The 22,436-nt window shown below is 43.1% G+C and overlaps 1 protein-coding gene across 5 annotated transcripts in view; it reads left to right on the top strand.

Moving 5' to 3' along the window:
* Positions 1-13,188, top strand: part of HECW1 (HECT, C2 and WW domain containing E3 ubiquitin protein ligase 1) — a 458,832-nt gene extending 445,644 nt beyond the window's left edge. For 4 of the 5 annotated variants that reach the window (XM_015133529.3, XM_077994791.1, XM_015133534.3 and 1 more), the window contains 4 exons: positions 1,057-1,203; positions 2,828-2,942; positions 5,510-5,708; positions 12,743-13,108. In XM_015133529.3, coding sequence (XP_014989015.1) covers positions 1,057-1,203; positions 2,828-2,942; positions 5,510-5,708; positions 12,743-12,854 — 573 coding nt within the window. In that variant the 3' untranslated portion in view covers positions 12,855-13,108. 5 annotated transcript variants of the gene reach the window in all.
* Positions 13,189-22,436: the final 9,248 nt, after the last annotated feature.

Raw genomic sequence — 22,436 nt, 5'->3', positions numbered from 1 at the left:
ATCCAGTGATGCCTCATTTGTCTTGCAGCATTGAGCATTTCAGTGAACACTTAAGTGAATTTAAGATGACTGAAGATTACCCCCTTTACACATGAACACATTTTGATTTTTTTTAATGTCTAGTATGTTATCTACCTTCTTGCCTGTGGAAAGATGGCACACAGATCATAGCCTTCCCTGATGACTCAAGCGTGTCCTAACAAAACATGCATTATCACACAAGTGGCAGCACCATTTGCTGTGTGTGCCTACGTGCTTCTGGTTCCCTTCCCAGGATCAGGCTGCCCTGGCTGTGTAATATTATACCCCACCCTCTGCCAGAAGCCTACTGTCTTCTGGCCAGCTGTGGGAGTGGAAGCTGATGGCTGTTAAGAATTTGCTGTCATTGAGATTTGGGGGCATCAAGTATGTGATTGTAGCATTGAGACATTCAGCTTCACCATTGGGGACAACCTAGCACATTTTCCTTTCATTTCCATCATGCCTCTTGAGTATAGGAAACCTGTTTCCTCTGTATAAAACGAAAACTGTAGCCCTTCCAAGGTGCATAACAATCTGTTTAGAGGTCAGGTGCAGTGTCTCACGCTTGTAATCCCAATATTTCGGAGTTGGGAGGATCACTTAAGGCCAGGAGTTCAAGACTAGCCTGGGCAACATAGACCACATTCTACCAAAAAAAAAAAAAAAAAAAAAAAAAAAAAAAAAAACAGAAGAAGAAGAAAGAAGAAAGAAGGAAGATAACCAGGCAGAGTGGTGCGTCTGTGATCCCATCTTCTCAGGAGGCTGAGGCAGGAGGATCATTTGCCCCCAGGAATGCAGGGCTGCAATAAGCTATGATTGCACCACTGTGTTCCAAACTGCTTAGAACAGCCAGAGCCTTTTTAGTGACCTTGAGAAAGGAAAAAAGATTCCAGGGGTAATAATGCCAAATAATGCCCTGTAGAGGACTTTTGGTATACAGGTGTGCCTCCCTGAGAGATAAGCTGAACTGACAAGCATCTCCCTGAGAGATAAGCTGAACTGACAAGCATTGCGATATTTCTGTTTTCCTACAAGGTCACGGAAAGGGAGTTGAAGTCTGGAGGAGCCAACACACAGGTGACGGAGAAGAACAAGAAGGAGTACATCGAGCGCATGGTGAAGTGGCGGGTGGAACGCGGCGTGGTACAGCAGACCGAGGCACTGGTGCGCGGCTTCTACGAGGTGAGGCCCGGTGACCTGGGGAAGGCAAGCTGTGGCCAGGGTGCTGCTTCATGGGGCCTCATCCTCCAGGCTCCCTGGGGGAGCAGCAGCTCAAGTGGTGAGAACAGACAGGGAGAGCCAAGGCGGGCAGTGGGCTCAGCAAGTGCTCCTCACCAGGGAGTGCTGAGGACTTTCTTGGGGTGGAGGGCTGAGAGGTCACAGTTCTCTGGGACACTCAACTCTTATTGGTGAAAAATGCTTTCAGACAACTGGCATGTGACCCTGGTGTGCCAGATGTGAAAACATCTAGCATCTCTTCACGATATGTGCAGGTGGTGTTTCCTTTCATTCAACGAAACAAAAATAAGTGAAGAGAAGGTATTGGGGGGTATTGTCCACTGTCGCTAGAATTTTATTTCATTATAGCATCACGTTGTGCCACGTAATCTATGCTGAGTGGTAAATGAGGAAGACAGGGAGGGCCGCTAGACATCCTATGACATCCTTGAACTTCTCCAGTTTAAAAACCAGAGGCTATAAATGTTTTCTCACGTCTTGGGTCATGGAAGGCTCTCCTTCCCTGCCAGAATGGAATAGTGCACTGGCCATGGTCTCGTCCAACTCTGGTTTGATTAGAGGAGGTTCCACCACAGGACCTCAGTTGTGCCTGGTACATTTCACACGAGATGCAAAGTCAGAATGCAGAACCCTAACAAAACAAGTCTTCCCAGATATCTAAGGAGGGAGGAAAGAAGTGAGAGAAGACGGGAAGGAAAAGACAAATTTGCACCCAGCTAGCTCAGTCCAGTGAGCATGAGGCTCTTAATCTTAGGGTCCTGGTTTGAGAAGGGATGGAAAATGCAGTCGTTTTAATACAAATGCTAAATTTTAGGAAATAAGTCATAATTGCATGTGAAAGACTACATTTTAAGTGAAATAGTAATACTAATAGCTACTAAGTCCTTCAAAGTGATGTGGACTTTTTGCCTTTAAAATGCAATGTTATTTGAAAATTTCAATGTGACTGCAGAAAGTCGAGTCAGATTTGTTTACAAAATCATTCTGAGAGGGAGCATTAGGGGTGGAGCATGGGATTCTTTTTTCTGTTCCCTGCTTATGAAGGCTTGTGTTCTAAAATATTGAAGTCAATGATCATCGTTCGAGCTGCTGTAACAAAATACTGTGAGATGGGTGACTTACAGCAACAGTCATTTATTTCTCACAGTTTTGGAGTCTGGGAAGTCCAAGATCAAGGTACCAGCAGATTTGGTGTCTGCTAAGGGGCCACCTTCTGGTTCATAGATGGTACCTTCTCCCTGTGTCTTCATGAAGGAAGGGACACGAGGTATCTCTTGGGCCTGTTTAATAAAAGCGTGAAGCTCTGGTGATCGAATCACCCCCCAAAGTCCCCACCTCCTAATACAATGCCCTCCGGGGTAAAGATTTCAACATATGAATTTGGGGAAGGAAAAGGATATAAACATTCAGATCATAGCAATAATTTCTGAGTTAAAAATGATTGCAGACTGAAAGAAAGTATTGCCAGTGATGGTGAGTTTCCCAGTTTAACCCACATAAATATAATAATGAACATAGCCTTTCCACGTGTTTGGACCTGGATACTGAAGCCTAACCTGCATTTCAGGTTGTAGACTCGAGGCTGGTGTCCGTGTTTGATGCCAGGGAGCTGGAGCTGGTGATAGCTGGCACCGCGGAAATCGACCTAAATGACTGGCGGAATAACACCGAGTACCGGGGAGGTGAGTGGGCAGAAGCTGTGATGATATAATTATCACAAATAGAACTCGGCACTTTCCAAAAGATTGTTTTGTTGAGGTGAAATTGATGTAAAATAAAATTGACTAAAGCGAACAAGTCAGTGGCATTTAGTACATTCATAGTGTTGTGCAACCATTACCTCTAGCTACTTGCAGAATATTTTCATCACCCCAAAAGGAAACCCTGTACCCATTAAGCAGTTGCTCTCACTCCTACGCCCCCTTCCCCCAACCCCTGGCAACCATCAATCTGCCTTCTGTCTCAATGGATTTGCCTATTCTGGATATGTCATATAAATAGAATCATACAAAATGTGGTCTTTTGCGTCTGGCTTCTTTGACTTAACCTACTTGAAGTTCATCCATGTTGTACGTAGCATGTTTCATTATTTTATTCCTTTTTATAGCCGAATAACATTCCATTGCATGTATAAATAATTCGTCACTTTTTGGCCGGGCGCGGTGGCTCAAGCCTGTAATCCCAGCACTTTGGGAGGCCGAGACGGGCGGATCACGAGGTCAGGAGATCAAGACCATCCTGGCTAACACGGTGAAACCCCGTCTCTACTAAAAATAAAAATACAAAAAACTAGCGGGGGGAGGTGGCGGGCGCCTGTAGTCCCAGCTACTCGGGAGGCTGAGGCAGGAGAATGGCATAAACCCGGGAGGCAGAGCTTGCAGTGAGCTGAGATCCGGCCACTGCACTCCAGCCTGGGCGACAGAGCAAGACTCCGTCTCAAAAAAATAATAATAATAATAATAATAATTCATCACTTTTTGAAGACTACAAAAAGCTTGGCCTTACTTCAGTACAAAGCAGGAGTTTGTACATGCCTTTCTCCAACTCCCAACCTGAACTTTCCTTCAGGTGACATCCTCCTCATATTGGTCGAGTCTCTGGCCTAACTTGGTGTAGAGGCTTACAGAGAACATTCCATCCAGGACCCAGCTCCTGAGCGGCATGCGTGCCTCCAGCGAAGGGTGTCTCATTTCCTGCAGAATTGGAGCCCTCTCTGCCTCGATCCTAGTTTGCCACAACACGGTTCTAACCGTGGCCATCACTAAAGCTAATGTCTAACCCCTCCTAACTACTCACCTTGCACACTGCCAGACCTGTCTTCCTGAAACATTGCTTTCATCGGGCCACTTCCCTACCCACAAAACAAGTTCCTTATTACTTCTAGATTTGAAGGGTTTTGTTAGCCTCAAAACTCTTCATTTAAAATACCACAGAGAAATCCATCAATGCAGTAGAGAGTGAGCTAGGGGCATCACCTCAGCCTCCCTCATGTCCCCAGTACACTCAGCCCCGCAATGCCTCTTATATTATAAAACTGGTATAGTATGAAAACTGCTGTCTGCCTTGCTGGGCATGGTGGCTCCTGCCTTTAATCCCAGCACTTTGGAAGGCCGAGGCAGGCAGATTGCTTGAACTCACAAGTTCAAGACCAGCCTGGTGAAACCCCACCTGTAAAAAAAATACAAAAATTAGCCAGGTGTGGTGGCATATGCCTGTAGAACCAGCTACTCAAGAGGCTGAGATAGGAGGTTCCCTTGAACCCAGGAGGCAGAGGTTGCAATGAGCCGAGATTGTGCCACTGCACTCCAGCCCAGGCAACAGAGTGAGATTCTATCTCAAAAAAAATTATCTGCCAGGCTGTTAAAGCCCCATAACACCCCCCAGAAATATTCCTTCCTGCCTTCACCAGACACGCCTCTACTCCAGTGGCTTACAGTTGCCTGCATATTTCCTCCTCGTTCTTGTTATTCTTTATTTTTCCTGCCAGGAATGTCCTCCTCCTTCCCTCCACTTGCCCAAGCCCTTCGCATGCTGCTCGTAGCTTCACTTCCTTTCTGAAGCTTTCCTTGCTTCTACCTTGGCACGCATGGATTTCTTCTCTCTCTGAATGCCTCTTGCATTTGCAGTCAATGGCAAATCATTTAATTGATATATCCAAGCATGGTCTCCCCAGTTTACTGTGAGAGGGACCCAGTACTTAATCCATGGGCCCAGCATGTATCCACACAGGGCTGGCCTGAGAGCAGCTGCTCAAGGGGAGAGCCTGGGATCTCCTGTTCACCAAACTGGCTGTTCACTTTCAGCCTAGACTGGTAAGTCCTAGACTCTCCCGTGGTGTGTGGTTGCCAAGACCTAAGACAGCAGAACAAAGGAAACATGATGCAATATTGTGTTCATGGGCCCTTTGGTCTCTACCAGGCCCTTCTATTCCTTATCTACACCTATATCAGGCAGGGGCATTTTAAGTGGAGTCCAGTTGTTTAAATAGAAAGCAGACATCTCTGAGAACATCCCTCAGAACATAAAGTCCTTTTATAAAATGACTATTTTCTAAATCTACTCTTGTTCTAAAACTTGACCTAGTTGCACAAATTGTTTTAGACCTCTCTAAAGGCCATCACGAGAGAAATCAGATCAAAAACCGCGATTCCGTTCCTATCATACCTGATGTGTTTGATCTCTCTCCCCCTCCTCACCCCTTCCTCTTTTCTCCACATCCTGTCTTCCTCCCTCCCTTTGCCTCGTGCAGGTTACCACGATGGGCATCTTGTGATCCGCTGGTTCTGGGCTGCAGTGGAGCGCTTCAATAATGAGCAGAGGCTGAGATTACTGCAGTTTGTCACGGGAACATCCAGCGTGCCCTACGAAGGCTTCGCAGCCCTCCGTGGGAGCAATGGGCTTCGGCGCTTCTGCATAGAGAAATGGGGGAAAATTACCTCTCTCCCCAGGTACAGAGCTCCTGCCAGCCTTCGGGGAAACCTGCTGAAGAGGGCAAAGTATACTTTGCTATTTGATTTTGAGTGACCATCCTTTGGGATGGAATTCTTTCCGGTCACCCAAAGTATTGTCATGGCAGTTATTAGGGAAAGGTGAAGGTGAGGTAGCTGTGAGACTTGGATTGAAACTATATTATTCTTAGGGAGGTTTTGATGACTGATGGTATTTCAGCGGTAATATCTTGGTCCATGTGTCAGTCATGGGATGCTCTCACAGCCCAACTTAATTTAAAGATGAATGTCTCACACAGGAGAGGGCAGAGGCAAGGACATTAATATAAAAAAAGCTGGAACCTGGAAGTAACGCCTCGAGCATCGTATCAGTACTTCTGCAGCGTATCTCTTAATACTTCATAGGATCATTATATATGCGTGATGTGTCGGATTTTTCCTACCAAGTTTTAAAACATGTGGGGATGAGACCACACGTATCTCTGGGTCTCTATGGTGACTTCTATTTAGAAAGCACATCTATTGTGGGATAAATGTGAAAAAGGAGACACTGGGGCTCCAGGCAGTTTTACAGAAGAAATTCCCTGCACTGTGAGTTTTAATCCCAGCACTTCCTGAATCCTTTCTATGCCGCTTTGGGTAGTGCATTCCTAATCAGGAAGCACTGAAGAGACAGTGGTGCATAGCGCTGTAGTGAGAAATGCTGCTGCAACAGACAGAAGAAAAGATGGACCCCTATTATCTTTTGTTAATAGGATACGTTCTAATTATAAAGAAGCTTTGCATTGAACTCAGCTCTATTTCTACATGGCCACCCAGACACTTTTGCTAAATCCTTATTGCAGAAGGATTTACTGGACTATAGCTTTCATCTAGCGTTCCCAGATTTTCCCCGAGGACAATTCGCCTGGTGTCAGTCAGCATTCGTGGGCGTGCCTAGCTGGTTAACCACAGCTGAACACCCTGGTGCAGGCTTCAGCCCTGGCTTCACCCACGCCGTTCAGCAGACCCTCAGCTCCAAGGGTCTGTCTTGTTTGCATGGCTCCACCAATAGCTAAACCTAGTGAATTTAAGTCTGGCAAGAAAAGAAGACTAAAAAGGCAGAATTTCCATTTGTTAAGTTGAATGATAGATTTCAATAATATAGTTATTTGGAAACATCTTGCTTTTATTTTAGAGAAATGCAGCTTGAGTCATCACTGATGATAGCCTACCCCTACAGCATGCAGCTTGAGGAGGGGCTGAGCTACAACCACACACCTGCCCGTGGGAACCGGCAATCTAGGGAGAACACGGCCCGATAGTAACTAATCACAGCACAAGGTAGAATCAGAGGAGCACAGGGTGAAGAGCAGCATGCTGCGAGAGTGTGAAACAGAGACTCCTAATCGAGTTGCCTAGAGAACATGCCACAAAGAAACTGGCATTTAGGGGAACATTGGGAGATGAGGAATAGGGAGAAGGGGCCTTCCAGGCTGAAGCAATAGCACATGCAAGGTCTGACAGCAGGGAATGGCAGCACATGTTCAGGAAGGTGCGGCCGGCCAGTGCAGAGGGTAAGATGCCCGGAACATCATCACAGGGGATGCAGTTGAGAAAGCGTTTGGTGAGCCACAAACAAAGACCCTGCTGGCTGAGCGCAGTGGCTCACGTCTGTAATCCTAGCACTGTGGGAGGCTTAGGCAGGTGGATTGCTTGAGCCCAGGAGTTCAAGACCAACCTGGGCAACATGACAAGACCTCATCTCTACAAAACATTTAAAAACTTAGCTGGGCATGGTGGCGTGCACCTTTAGTCCCAGCTACTTGAGAAGCTGAGGCAGGAGGATCACTTGAGCCCAGGAGGCCGAGGCTGCAGTGAGCTGTGATTGCACCACCATACTCCAGCTGGGCAACAGAGTGAGACCCTGTATCAAATTAAATTAAAAAAAAAAAAAAAAAGAAGAAGAAAGAAAAAAGAAAAGACTGTGCTGAGGAGTCTCTATTATTTAGGAAATGGGAGTCATTGCCTCTGTTATCTGGGGTCACAGATTGAATGTAATTTCTGTATTTGCTTTGGAAGCTTTGAAATATACATTAATATTATTAACCCACACAGAGAACTTCTAAGGCAGACACTGGGCTTATGAACAGATTCTTCATATCTGGACCAAGGCACCCCTAAGAGGGCTGCTGCACCACAAGCCCCAGAGGTGGTTTCTTGGGGAAGCAGGGACCTCTTCTTGGGACAAGAAGCAAATGCCTCTAAGAGGACACTGAAAATAACCCCCTAAATAGTGACCCCTGTCCAGTCTCCCTTGGACAGTGTCTGAAGATCCAAGAACGTAAAAAAAATGTCATCTATGTGTGGATAGAAGGAAAGAACCTCTGACTTCCAGAAACTGTCATTCAGGAAGACCTGGCCTGGCCATGGCAGGTAGCAGGAAGCCCTGAGCAGGCACGAAGCAAAGCAGACCCCGGGTGGCATGGGCTTCCCAGGTACTGCGAGCCACAGTGCATGTGGTCTGAATTCTGGGAGAGGCGGCCTTCAGCTCTTTCCTCAGGTCTTCCCTCTGCAGAAAGGAAAGACAACTGGCTTCCCAGATGAGAGCGCCAGACACCGCCACAGCAAAACCCGGTCATAGCCCAGGCTACATAAAACCTTTGTGTCAATCCAAGTCCCTGCCTGCTAAAAGATGTGTGAGGGTCAGGAGAAATGACTTTGAGGGTAGGGGCTTCTGGGATATAATTTCATAGTTGAAGTAGATGAGAGGCAGGACTGTCACTGGAGTTGAGGTCAAGGAACTGGGGGTTTGGGTGTTCACCCTGTCAGCCCTGTGGACTTAGTTGCCACACAGTCTGGTAGGAGGACTTGAAATGGAAAGGAAGACTTAAGCAAAGTGCCAGATAATAATTATAGTAAGTTAGAAGTTCAGAGGGTCAGAAGGAACCAAAGATCTATCTAGATCACTTATTTTCAAGCTTTTTAAACTATAGTCCACAGAAAGAAATGCCTTTTATATCACAACTCAGGACATGTACTCATTTGCACGTATGTGTGTGTATATCTGAAACTCAAGTTCCTCAAAACAGCACTTTACCCTATTATCTGCAATAAAATCTATTTTCTACTCTATCCTATTTCATTAAAATGAAATGCCAGCCAAAACCTATGGTTTTAAAAATAAATTATCTAAATGACATGAGATTCAAAGGAATGGAAACTGATCAAGGATTGCAAAGTCATGACATGGAATTGACAGCAGGGAGTGTGAAGAATGTCCATCCACGTCACAGCGTGTGGGGCAGTGAGCAGTTTCCACCCATGAGGACTGGAAAGGGGACACTAGGACCTGGAGGCAGCATCTGGAAAGAGCTTAAGGAGGTGGCAAAGTTTCTTTACTTTGAACAAGAGCTCAAAGGAGGACAGAGGAAAGGCTTGGAAGGAAAGAGAAGCACAGAAGCTAGGTCAGAGTCAAAGTAGCACTGGGCAGTGTAGAGACAGAACAAAGGAGAGGGGAGAATCTTTGGGTTTACCTTTGGGGCAGGGACCAGGGATATCAAAGCTATGAGTCATTTAGGCAATTAACTGGCCTAAAAGTTGCAAATGAAATTCTAATATGAACACGTTTCACTGCAGATGTAAACTGAGCCCAGGCCCGGGGTGGAGTTGGAGGCCTGGTTAAGTTAGTAGTTGGTTTACTCTGTAGCAATGGTTCTCAAGGTGGGGCTAGGGAAGGCGACTTTGCCTCTCTTTCCCCACAGGAGGCAGTTGACAATGTCTGGAGACATTTTTGGTTGAGGGGAAGGGGTGCTACTGGTGTCTATTGAGTAGAAGCCAAGGATGCTGCTGAACATCTCACAATGCACAAAACAACTCCCACAACAAAGAGTTATCCAGTTTGAAAAGTGAATCGTGCCAAGCTGAAAAATGCTGCTCTCTAGTACTTAAGGCCAGAAGAGGACCTACAAAGGAGGCCTGAGGGTGCCATCAGGGAGCTCAGCAGAGAAAATGGCAGCCATTGAGAAACCAAAGAGAAGCCAAGGAGGAAGATGTTCCAGAGGAAGAGCTGTCAAATGCTTTTAAAGAGCTGGAGCAGGAGGGAGTAGAGTATAGGCTTCTGGATTTAGGGATCAAGAGGTTACTGACAAACTTGAAAAAGTAAATTTAGCAGGGAAGAGAGCAAGGCCTATCTGAAGAGAACAAGGCTATAGTTAGGCAGTAGAAGAAGATTGGCATGAAGGGAAGACACAGCTTACGTAACCGGCTGAACAATTGGCAGCAAAGAGGAGTGACTGCTGCCTCTTTTGTGTGTTTCTAGCCAACCTTAAAGTGGTCTCTAGTAGAGAGGAGCAAGACTTTCTTTGGCCCTATGTTGGTTAACATTTCAATCTATAACTTGGAAAAAATAGAGGAGACAGGGAGATCAACTGTGTAGATGACACAGTTAGAAGGATAAACAATACAGGGATTGGCATAACCCAATCCAAAATTATCTCAAAATGCTGGAACCCTAGCTTGACACCAATGGCATGGAATTCGACACAATTGAAAGACCCGTGCCGATCTCCAAAACATCCGTCGTACCAAGTGTGAGAAAGGAGTGAGTCACCTGCCAGTAAGTCACGTGCACAACCCCAGAGGCTTCAGCTGCCACAAGTATGACACAGTTCCCCAAATCATTATCACAATCATGGTTGCATTAAGAGAATCTTATGTTTAAATGATGATTCACAGGTTACAAAACGCATTTACGTGTGTTCTAGCGTTGATCCTCCCCATAACCCTCTGAGGTGCACGCAGCATATATTATTATCCCCACTTTACAAGTGAGAAAACTGAGGCTCAGGAAGATTAACTGACTTTTCCAGAGTCATAAAGCTGGTAAGTGGCTAGACTGGGGTCAGCATAGAGGTCTTCCAAGCCCTGGTTTCTTGCTGTCCACTGCCCCACACCACCGGGCAATGCTTGGTTTGGTGCACAGGAATGAGGTAAGCGGCACTCGGTGCTGTCAGAACCACACCTGGAGGATGGCGAGCTCTTAGGAATGCTGAATTGGATCATGATTTGATTGTGTTCGTTCATTCTAGATGACAAACTAAGGGAGTTCACCAAGGCTCTAAATAAATGCAATAAAAACAACTAGTAAGGAAACCGTGGGTGTTCAGACTAGGTGCTATTCACCAATGCTTTCTGTTTACTCCCAGAAATGATATTTTACAGAATTAATTTGGTTCCAACTAATTTGTAAAGATGATTTTTTTTTTTCTGTAATATTTCCACTCATGAGTGCCAGTTAAAATGACCAGAGGAAGAAAACTACGAAGATGATGCCTGCTCCTATCTCACCCCTGGCTAATTCAGCTAGTTCCAAAAGCATGCTTGGGATTTCTCTGCCCTACTTTGCCTGTTTAGCCATAGCCCAATGTATGTTCTAGTTTCATTGCAATCTTTTTAACATAGAGAGAAATCACTGTAATCATCCTAGTCGATTTACTGAGTTCCCTTTCACTCAAATATTTACATCTAGATAAAGTATTTCAATTATTTTCTTTTAAAGTAAAGGAAGGCCTGTATGAATCTTAGATAACAGTCTAAGAATTCTGCTAATCTCTATTCATATGTTTCTTCCCAATTATGTCTTTAAGGCCTAAGACCAGACACTCTACTACCCTATGCCTGCCTTTGGAGTTTGAGCGGGGATGGGACAGGGAGGAGGGAGGTAGGGGTTAGGGAAGCTCCCCAAGGACTGCCAGGAGGAGGAATGGGTGCTGGGCAGACGAAAACACCAGCATCCTCCCTAGATTCTCGCTGGGCAGGAAGCCCCACCTTCCCCCTTTCCTCTTCCCATCTTCCTCATTCCCAAAATAATCTCCCTCCATAACCTGAGTGCTGCATCAGCCTGGGCAGTGATCTGATACTCTGATTTATATACTTTAAAACAAAGGTGTGAATAATACACAAGTCCCCTAGGGATCTTGTAATGAAAAGAAGAGTTTAATATCCCAAATAAAACTCTAATGAAGAGAGTTTAGTTTTGTTTGTTTCTTTGTATGTTTGTTTTGTGATTTGATTTGGTTTGATTTTAGAGTGCCCTTTTCTGTGCTGGTTGGTGTCTCAAAACACCATTGCAACACACTACTCTTAGGGAGGAAAAGGCAGGAAATGAACTTTCACCTGCACCCATCCACCTTTCTCCCTACTATGGTACAGGCTCAGCATCAGCCAAAGTTTCTGTAGAAACAAAGAACTACTGGCAGGGAGCAGCTAGTCAGGTGATTCAAGGCTCCACAGCAAGGGATCTATGTGTACTGGGCTTCTTGTACCCACTGCTGGAGACCCACATGAGTCTTCCAGGTCCAGGTGTTAGCCTCTGGCGAGGAAGACATTCCTTGTCTAAGGCAGACACTGGCCGTGCAGGAGGAAACACATGAAGCAAACTAGAACCCTGGGTGCCAGGACTCTCCAGGCATCCGGGGAGGACTGGCTCACATGGGCAGCTTTTCTTGGAAATGTAGCACTTCAGCTTTAGTTTCTGTGGGTTCTACTGGGGTAGAGGAGTCAGACTTGTCTCCAGCGCACACTTGACTTGAATGGAGAACTGGATCTCAGAATTCCAGGCCATCTCAAGTTCCTCTAAATAGATGCATGTGGTTCACAGAGGCTCAGAAATCAGAGCTGGGCAAGAAGACTTAGGAATATAATCCTTCAATACTAACTATATTTCTGCCTCCTTCATCGACCACATCAAAATTTATAACGCAATTGCAAATCAGGCTGATACCATAGAGTTTATAATCAGTTTGCTAGTGTCATTCTAGTGTAGTTGGTTTGCTTGCAAATGCAAACAACCCATTTTTAGTTATTCCATTCCTTCCACCGGTCTATTCATTCTACAGGAATATGGCTCTTTAGTGTGCAATGTTTTATGGTGGTCCTGAATCACAGTCCTGCTCACTTTTGATTCCCTTTTGAATCACAACTTCAGACAGTCACAGATCCAGAACCAGTTGTATCGAAACAAACACTCTCACCGATCTCTTCTCCCCATTCAGGGCACACACATGCTTCAACCGACTGGATCTTCCACCGTATCCCTCGTACTCCATGTTGTATGAAAAGCTGTTAACAGCAGTAGAGGAAACCAGCACCTTTGGACTTGAGTGAGGACATGGAACCTCGCCTGACATTTTCCTGGCCAGTGACATCACCCTTCCTGGGATGATCCCCTTTTCCCTTTCCCTTAATCAACTCTCCTTTGATTTTGGTATTCCATGATTTTTATTTTCAAACCAAATCAGGATTGACAAAAGCTGTGCATGAAGAACTGCCTTCTTCTAAGATCTAACCTTCAGGCTTCTCTCCTCTGTTTTCAATGAACTGCTAGCCTGTATGCAATATTAAAAAAACAGCTGTCTCAAGGTCTGTGTATATCTCCACATACCTCCATTACTAACAATGAAATATGAATGCAAGTTAAGCTACACTTGACCAAATGGTAATAAATGTTTACTTCCATTTCTATAATTTAAGGGAAAATGTGAGCATTAAGCACTCCAAGCTTTTATATGCCCATGTCTTCTGAGCAGAGCCACCATTTTTTATAATTTCTAACAACCAACTCCAGAACTAGGAGCTGATCAACTCTTTGTTTTCCTCTCTATCTACTTTTCCCTGTGCATAATATCCTTCCAAAGGACAACAGTGGCAAAGCTGAAATTTTTATACATTCAACTCATGATTCACATGTGGCATCAGTCCCATCAGCCGGAACTAGCCTAGACACACGGTGCAAATATGACACTCCCAACGATTAACAACAGCAAGAAAACACATCGCATCCCAATGGTTGCGGGGATTGTGGGCTCAACTCAAGAGAAGTTTAGGAGGGGGAGCATTGCTAGTGAATACTCACACCACAAGAAGGACAAACTTGTGCACATGTCCAAGAAAGAAACCTTCTTGATTGATGTAGCATGAAGGATGAGGCTTCAGCCCCCATTGTCTTGTGTAGAATGTGGCAATGCCAACTGGAGAAAGGGAAGAAGGACATATTATCTTGGTTTGAATCCCTGAGTTCTGTACTGTTCTATTTTGTTTAGTCTAGCCACAGTTCTTCATAAAGGAAAACAAAATGTGTAGATGATACCATGACTTTTGTTAAAGCCATGACTTTTGTTTGCTTGGCAGACAAACCCTTCTTTTTTTAAACTTTGATATTGGTTTTTTTCACGTTTTCTTTTTTCCTTTTCCTTTCTTAATCATGGAGTTCAAGTTCCTTTACATTCGATTGTCCATCAGGACCACACTAGGAAGCTGCAAAGAGTGATGGTGCTTGTTAGGGATCAAGGGCAACACAGTACTTCTCCTTCACCCATAGTAATCCTCCTGGGGCAGAAACGTAACACCCCAAAGGCACGCTGATTTGTGTCAAAATAAATATCCAATTTCTTTTAGCATTCAGTGAAAACATATCTCAGAAAACTTCAGGTTGTCAGAAAAACAGTTGCAGGCTCCAAAGACAGCCTAACCTCTAATTACATTTGAAATAAACCCAACCATAATGGTCATTTGCTATTTTTCTAACGTTGTTATCCATGTTGTCTGAAATAGGTCATAAATGAAAGTGTTTTTCTTCACTGGGAAAAAGAAGAGCTCAAGAGACCCGACTATTTAAATGTCACATTATTGTTTTCCATATTAAAACAAGGGAGAAATGTAAGACGAAGTGAATTTCCTATGAAGCCAGGCCTAGTGGCTCATTATACCAGTTTGTGTCCGGACAGTGTGTTATTTGTGTTTCCTACACTCTAAAGCATTCCAGCCGGGAGCGGTGGCTCATGCCTGTAATCCCAGCACTTTGGGAGGCCAAGATGGGGAGATCACTTGAGGTCAGGAGTTTGAGACAAGCCTGACCAACATGGTGAAAGCCCATCTCTACTAAAAATGCAAAAATTAGCCAGGTGTGATGGCACACGCCGGTAGTCCCAGCTACTTGGGAGGCTGAGGAAGGAGAATCACTTGAACCCGAGAAGCAGAGATTGCAGTGAGCCAAGATTGTGCCACTGCACTCCAGCCTGGGTGACTGAGGGAGATTCCATCTCAAAAATAAATAAATAAAAATAGAAGCATTCTTTTAGTAGGAAGTATCTACAATGCCCAGCACCCCTTGCAGCGACGTGTCCGGTGTCAGTCAAGGAGTATACATTATAGAAATTTAGCCTTTTATTGTCTAAAAAGAATTTACTGAGACAGGATGGAATGTGTAAGTTATATGATAAAGAAGTTGAGGGATATGTGAAATTCAGTACACATTCAGCATCTGAAAAATAATGGATTCCAATGGAGCTATTATTTTATTTATGAAATCAGAACATAAGGACTATGCAAATAATTGAACCATACCCTTATTCTAACTCTTGCAACAGCATCTCTAATATAGGGGCATCTTTTATCTTTAGAACTTGGTATTATACATATGTAAATACTCATTAATTCAAACAGTCTCTTTCTAGTACTTACATTATTTGTCAGGCATTGGAAAGGGAGAAAGCTGTTTACAAGATGGACCGGCTCCTGGAGAGCTTTACAATTTATATAAATAACGAATTAATCTATTAATTAGATTAATTAATATCTATTCTAACCATATACAAAAAGAATGCAGTATCTCAGAAATTATATATAGATAGGTAACTTTGGCATACATGATTTTTCAACTAACATTTCCTTATCCACCAGCACTGCTGATGTCACAGCTCTAGATCTATCCCACAAAGCATAACAGGAACATTATTTCACAAAAATGCAAAATTTCATGAAGAAATGCTGATGTCACGGTCACCTGAAAGAAGATGAAGCTTGTAATACTTTATTGCAACCTTGCATAGAATCCTTAAGGAAGAAAAACAAAGAGAAGAGGAACACAGAAACAAGTTGTGGAAATTCATGTTTACCTTATTTATAAGGCTGATGTTTAAATTATATATAATTTTTCATTCAATGTGTATATGAAATGAAATAGCTATAGAACTAAATTTCACTTACGTGGAGGTGTAAACCACCCTAAATTATATAGTTCGGCAGACAGATCTATTTGTTACCACCTGTAATTTTTTTTTAAGCATGAGTTTTCTCCATGGAGGCAAATTGCAAAATTAATCACTTATAAATGTATAAGCCACAATCTCCCTAAAACAAGATCTTTTAGATTTGGTTTTAGTAAGAGTGTAACACCTTTAATCAGGGGACAAACAAGAGCAATAAATAAGAGAAGATTTATGTTACAACCTTCGAAAAATGCTTTTAAAAATCTATAAAGTGTTATAATAATAATTCCATGGATATCACAAATGTTTTATTCTACAGTGTGAAGATGATAATCCTAAAAATGGAAATTGACTCTGTGGGGTCAGGAGAAGTATTCTAAATCTACTGAACTCTTTGTAATTTCTTATGTATATAAATTACTGGAGGTTGTGAAGATGCCTAGAGAGTGGTGAAAAAATTAAGAAAAAGAGACATATGATTTGGGGGAGCAAACGTTAAACATGCAAGACCTAAATTTTCTTTTAATACATGACCATATGTCCTTGAACAGTAAGTATATTTGTGTGGCAAGCCAATGGCTGAGTTTTCCAGGATAGTTTTAATATTACATCCATCATATTGTCAGTCCATGTGTCAAACATGTGTCCAAAATTTGGGTTCAGAAATTTCTCAATTACCACAAATATTTTCCCAGTCAAGATGAAACACTTTCAAATGAAAGTAGTTAGAACTTTACATAACAAATGTGGTGCTTTATTATTATTATTATTATTACATACTTCAGTGTTCATTATTAAAACTACTGCAATACTATATCATAAAAACCTGGGATGGATGTTCCAGCCATCATAAATGGTCCAAAAGAGAAAGTGTTATTTTCCTGTTAGCAACACGTAGTCCCTTTGTTCTAGTAGAAAAAAAGGTGCCTAGAGGTAGTATATAGAGTAAATATTGTTCCTTTAGCCTACTTCCTGCAGCTTCCAATTTATCTAAGGAAATGTCTACAACAATTTTGTTCAAAAGTCTGTTCTAGTCAATGGCAGGAGAAGTCCACGTTACTGGGCTGATTTTGCTTACATCAACAAGAGAAATGTCACGTGATACTCAGGCCGCGCTTTCTCTTCCATCACACCATCTTCAAGGAATGTCAATAAACTCACTTTGGTATGGCATTGTGTATGCTCCTTATTGCAAACGGAAGTCTAGGACAACACATAACAATCTGTATCCTGCCTTATGCTCTCGCTGGATGTAAGCAATAAAACAACACAGAAGGCTACCAGCTGCTATGATTTTTTTAAAGTCCCAAGAAAAAAATTTTCTATCAAAAAAGCGTAATATGTGCTCACAAATTCATGAATAAAGAGGAGAGCTTTTGTAGCAAGTTCCTTGTGTTTACCTATAAGAACCCTAAACAAACCACATGGGCAGCAATTTTTTAAGTTCCCTTTGTGTAAACCAGTTGTGCACTGGTTTATATACATTCCTAGCTATGGAGATGCTTCTTTGAAAGCTTCAGGCTACAGCCTAACACCCAGTGTCATCCCAGGACAAAGGTTACCACTAGGCAACCATATTGTGTCCTATGGCTCATATCACAGACTCCCAAGATGGAAACAGCATGATCTCCTTCCAAGCCTCTAAAAGACAAACCATGTGGCTCTTACTGGGTGGTTAGAAGCTGATTTATTCTTTAGACAGAAAATATTCTATTATTAGAAAAAGTGTGGGGAGGACTGGGAGAAGGAAAAACCTGACGGACTGATTTGGAGACAGAGAGGCATCTTATACTGCATTTTTCTTTTCTTCTTCTTCTTCTTCTTCTTCTTCTTCTTCTTCTTCTTCTTATTATTATTATTATTATGAGACGGAGCTTTGCTCTTGTTGGCCAGGCTGGAGTGCAATGGTGCAATCTCGGCTCGTTGCAACCTCTGCCTCCCAGGTTCAAGCAATTCTCCTGTCTCAGCCTCCCAAGTAGCTGGGATTACAGGCATGCATCACCACGCTCGGCTAATTTTGTATTTTTAGTAGAGACGGGTTTTCTCCATATTGGTCAGGCTGGTCTCGAACTCCTGACCTTAGGTGATCCACCCGCCTTGGCCTCCCAAAGTACTGGGATTACAGACATGAGCCACCATGCCCGGCTGATACTGTGTTTTTTCTACACGTCCTGGGCTGATTTCAGATTTATTCTAACTGAAAATCACTTTTCTCCTAAGGCATAAAGAGAAAATCTGAACTCGATCATCATTTATAATGAGGCATATAGTATTCTGCTTTAATCTTACTCTGAAATCAAGATTGGACTTCAAGTCTCCTGATTTCTTTTATTTATTTATTTTTGTTTGTTTATTTGTTTGTTTGTTTATTTTGAGACCGAGTTTCGCTGTTGTTGCCCAGGCCAGAATGCAATGGCATGATCTTGGCTCACTACAGCCTCCCCTCCCGGGTTCAAGCAATTCTCCTGCCTCAGCCTCCCAAGTATCTGGGATTACAGGTGTGCACCACCATGCCCAGCTATGTCAGGCGAAACCCCATCTCTGTCGGGCTGGTCTCAAACTCCTGATCTCAAGTGATCCACCTGCCTTGGCCTCGCAAAGTGCTGGGATTACAGGTGTGAGACACCGCACTCAGCCAGGTCTCCTGATTTCTATGGCCAAACTTTTCCAATTAATATGCTGACAGCTCATTAATTATGTACTGTAGGGGGGAAAGTGACACACATAGCTTGTGCTCCAGACACAGTTTAGAGGACGGCTCTCTATGAGAATAAGTGAAGGGAGTTATGGAGGATCAGGCTAACCTTTATCAGCGCTGCAGGAATTACATATCACATTTATGACTGGGAATAGGCTTAGACACTTTTGTCCAACAGGTTTACCTTGGAGATCTGAGAATAGAATAGTTGATGTCAAGGTCACTGAGTTTTATCTTGAAGACTACTGCCTTGTCACAAAATATCCTGGGGGTCCTGGGCTCCTGGACCTGGCATAACCGTTCAAAAATGTGCCAGGAGCATGAGGTATGCAGAAGAGATGGAAGCTCAAAGAGTACAACTGGATGCCAGGAATCCACGGTCAGTGTGCAGTCACCAAAGAAGGATGTGGGCTGCTGGTTCCCACGGCCCCTCTGTGCGAGTTTGCTAAGGCTGCCAGAACAAAGAACCCCAAGTTGGGTGGCTTAAACAAGGCTAGTAGTTTGAGATCAAGGAGTCGGGGGCTGGTTTCTTCTGAGGGCTGTGAGAAAGCATCTGTTCCACCCTCACTCTCCTAGTTTCCAGTGGTTTTCTTGCAGTATTTGGCATTCCTTGGCTTATAGATCTCTGCCTTCATCTTTGTGTGACTCTGTGTGTGTGTGTATGTGTGTGTGTGTCCACATTTTTCCTTTTTATGAGGACACCATCATATTGGATTAGGGCTAACCCTAATGACCTCACTTTAACTTGATTAGTTCTGTAAAGACCTTACCTCCAAATAAGGAAATAGAATCACATTTGAGGTACTGGGTGAAGTTAGGGCTACATTATATCTTCTCTGGAGGATGTGATTCAATCTGTAACATCCTCCTTCCCTAAGAGCCTCCAGCAATAATAGTAACAGTCATAAATTCTGACATGCCTTTTATGTATCATCTTATGAGATAGTTACCTTTATAGCCCTCTTTTAAGCTGAAAAAGAAAAAAAAAAAGCATAGAGAAGTTAACTAACTTGCCCAAAGACACACAGTTAGTAAACAACATAGCCAAGATTTGAGAACAAGGAGCCAGCTCCAGGGCCCGAGCACTCAACCACACACCATCTCATTCAAGTAACCATTTATTGAATACTTGTTACACGTTAGGTCTTGTGCCAGACACAGGGGTCAGTGGCAGTCCTTGCCCTCAGGGAGCTCATGGTCTAACAATAAAATGATGCATCCTTCTCCTCCAGGTGAGATTTGGCTTCTGATTCCAGTGTGAGTAGTCTCCCTGACCCAACTCGCCAACCCTGGCTCCCGAGTACAATATGATGCCATTAAAAATTAATAAGCAATGTGCTACAGGAAAAGGGAACAAGAGCAATTGTCTCTGCTGGTGAGGAAGGATGGGCAGTAATGAACTCAGATGGAGACAGAATTTGAACATGTATAAAAATGGGAAAAATAATTTAAATGTATTATATCAGAAAGAGGGAAACGGTTTTTTCTGAAACAGTAAACAGAGAAATGAGCAGAGGTGACTCAATCAGCCTAAGAACCTTCATATCTTTAAAAGCTGGGAGAATACAGCTACAAAGAGATTTTTTTAATATCTGGAACTTCTGATTGAATTAGCATTAAAACTTGTTCAGATTAGAATTAATTTGTTCAAATAATTGGGCAAGTTATATATGCCCAAGAACTTGTATTTCTTTCCATTTTATTCCAAAGAGTACATCCTATAGAGTCTTCTTTTTTTCTTACACAGTTGTTATATAATCCCTATTACTTTTTAAATGTAATAAAAATTGGGTCCTGGCTTTTATCCTGTCCAGAATTTTATATTCACTCATAAAAAGAGCTTCTTCCCTTTTTCCAACCTTATTCCTTCAGTAGGAAAAATTAAATGACAACAGGAAGTAACTCTTTTCTAAGATTGTGGTGGATCACATAAAAGGGCCTCAATTCTTCAGCCCCCCTGAAGCCACACCCTTTACCCCGTAACTTTGCAGTCACCTCCACCTGTGGTTGGACATTCTGACTCATTCCCTGAACCACCCACCCAGTGTAACACAAGCAGAGGCATGTAAAGTACTTGCACGGCTGAGCTTGCCCTCTCTCTCTTGTTGCTGTGCTATCACCATGAGAGCAGGCCTGGAATAAAAGGAGAATGAGAGATGTCGGGGGCCAAACTGAGCCAGGCTAGATCAACCAACAGCCAGCTGACCACCAGGTACTTCAGCAAACCCAGCCAGGATCATTAGAGCCACCCAGCCAACCTCCAGCTGACCCCGGAGACATCAACACTGAAAGTGCATGGTTAAATACCAATGATATTTTGTGATCACTGTACTTTTTTGTGGCAATAAATAATAGACTCAAAGACCATTCGGCATTCTTTCCTTTTTAGGATAACTTTTGAGAAGAAACACTGAGAGTTTAACCTTAGGAGTGCATTCACTATGCATGGTAGCTACTCTTTAGTTTAAATTGACAATGGCCAAGTCTGGTGGCTCACACCTGTAATCCCAAATACTCAGGAGGCTAAGGCAGGAGGACTGCTTGAGGCTCAGAGCTTGAGACCAGCCTAGGCAACATAGTGAGACCCTGTCTCAAAAAAATAATAATTTATCAATTAATAATGAGACTGTAGAGAAAAGAGAAATTGGCATGTTGGCATAACTTTTCCGAATATAATTTGATGATATGTATCAAGAGTTTTAAAATATCAAGGGCCCAAGTTATGGTTCAAAATTGCATCTTGCTGGTGGATCCAGAGAAGAGGCCTTTCATTCAGGTCAGACACTAAACTATTCTTAGGTATTCTTCCCATCCCATCATCAGTAACACTCTGTGTTTATCCAGGATTAGAACTCCTATGTAGACAGCAGGAACTAAAGGAAAATTATACTGTATCACATGTTCCAAAAGATGAAGGCCCATACACAAATTCTGTAGGGGAGAGTAGGAGAAAGAAGAACCCTAGTGGCAAAGCATTTATTCATTCAGTTTATCAATAAATGTTCATTGAACATCAACACTGTGCTGGGCATTGTTTTAGGCACTTGGGTTGCATCAGTAAGCAAAACAAAGAATAAGTAAATAATATAGTATGTTGAGAGGTGATAAGTGTGATGGGGAAAAAGGAAAGGAAATGAAGAGAAAGGGAACAGGGTTGAAATAAAAGAGATTAGAAATATAAAAAGAATTTTTAGTGACGGTACTGACAAAAGATGATGTTTGGGCAAAATCTTCAGAGATGATGGAATGAGTGCTGACACTCTCTGGAGGAAGAGTGGCTTGGTCAAAGGCTACAGCAAATGCAAATGCCTTTGAAACTGAAGCATTTCTGGTCGAGCCTGCGGTGGCTTGTAGTTTTCATGTAGTTTTTCAGAAAAGCCATCAGTAAAGGTAGAAGGCAATACTTCCTCAGTTCCACTGAGCTTCACTTAGATGAATACTTACCAGATTCTCCAATTGGTCTGTACTCACCCACCTGCTGTTCAGATGTAGGAGTCCAGGTGTCCAAATGGGTTGAACTAAAACACACACACACACACACACACACACACACACACACACAGTTCCTTAGCAAAAGCTAGGTCTAATTTACTCACTGAAGGACAAATAATTCTGGAAACTATGACAAACATCACAGAACAAGAAAAAGAATCAGCACCCTGAAGACTCAAAGGAAGAGTTCATCCCTGAAGATGACTCACTACAAGCAACAATTGAAATTATTTAAAAATTTCTAATTGGGCCAGGTGTAGTGGCTCATGCCTGTGGCCCTAGCACTTTGGGAGGCCAAGGCAGGAGGATTGCTTGAGGCCAGGAGTTCAAGACCAGCCTGGGCAACATAGCGAGACCCTATCTCTCCTAAAAAAAAAAAAAAATTAACTAGCCAGATGTGGTGGTACACACCTGTAGTCCCAGCTACTCAGGAGACTGAGATGGGAGGATTCCTTGTGCCTGGGAGTTCAAAGCTGCAGTGAGCTATGATCATGCCACTGCACTCCAGCC

Source organism: Macaca mulatta, chromosome 3 (assembly GCF_049350105.2).
Source record: "Macaca mulatta isolate MMU2019108-1 chromosome 3, T2T-MMU8v2.0, whole genome shotgun sequence".
Lineage (NCBI taxonomy): Eukaryota > Metazoa > Chordata > Mammalia > Primates > Cercopithecidae > Macaca > Macaca mulatta.
Note: the sequence above shows the minus strand (reverse complement) of the source record. Positions and strands in the feature narration are given on the sequence as shown.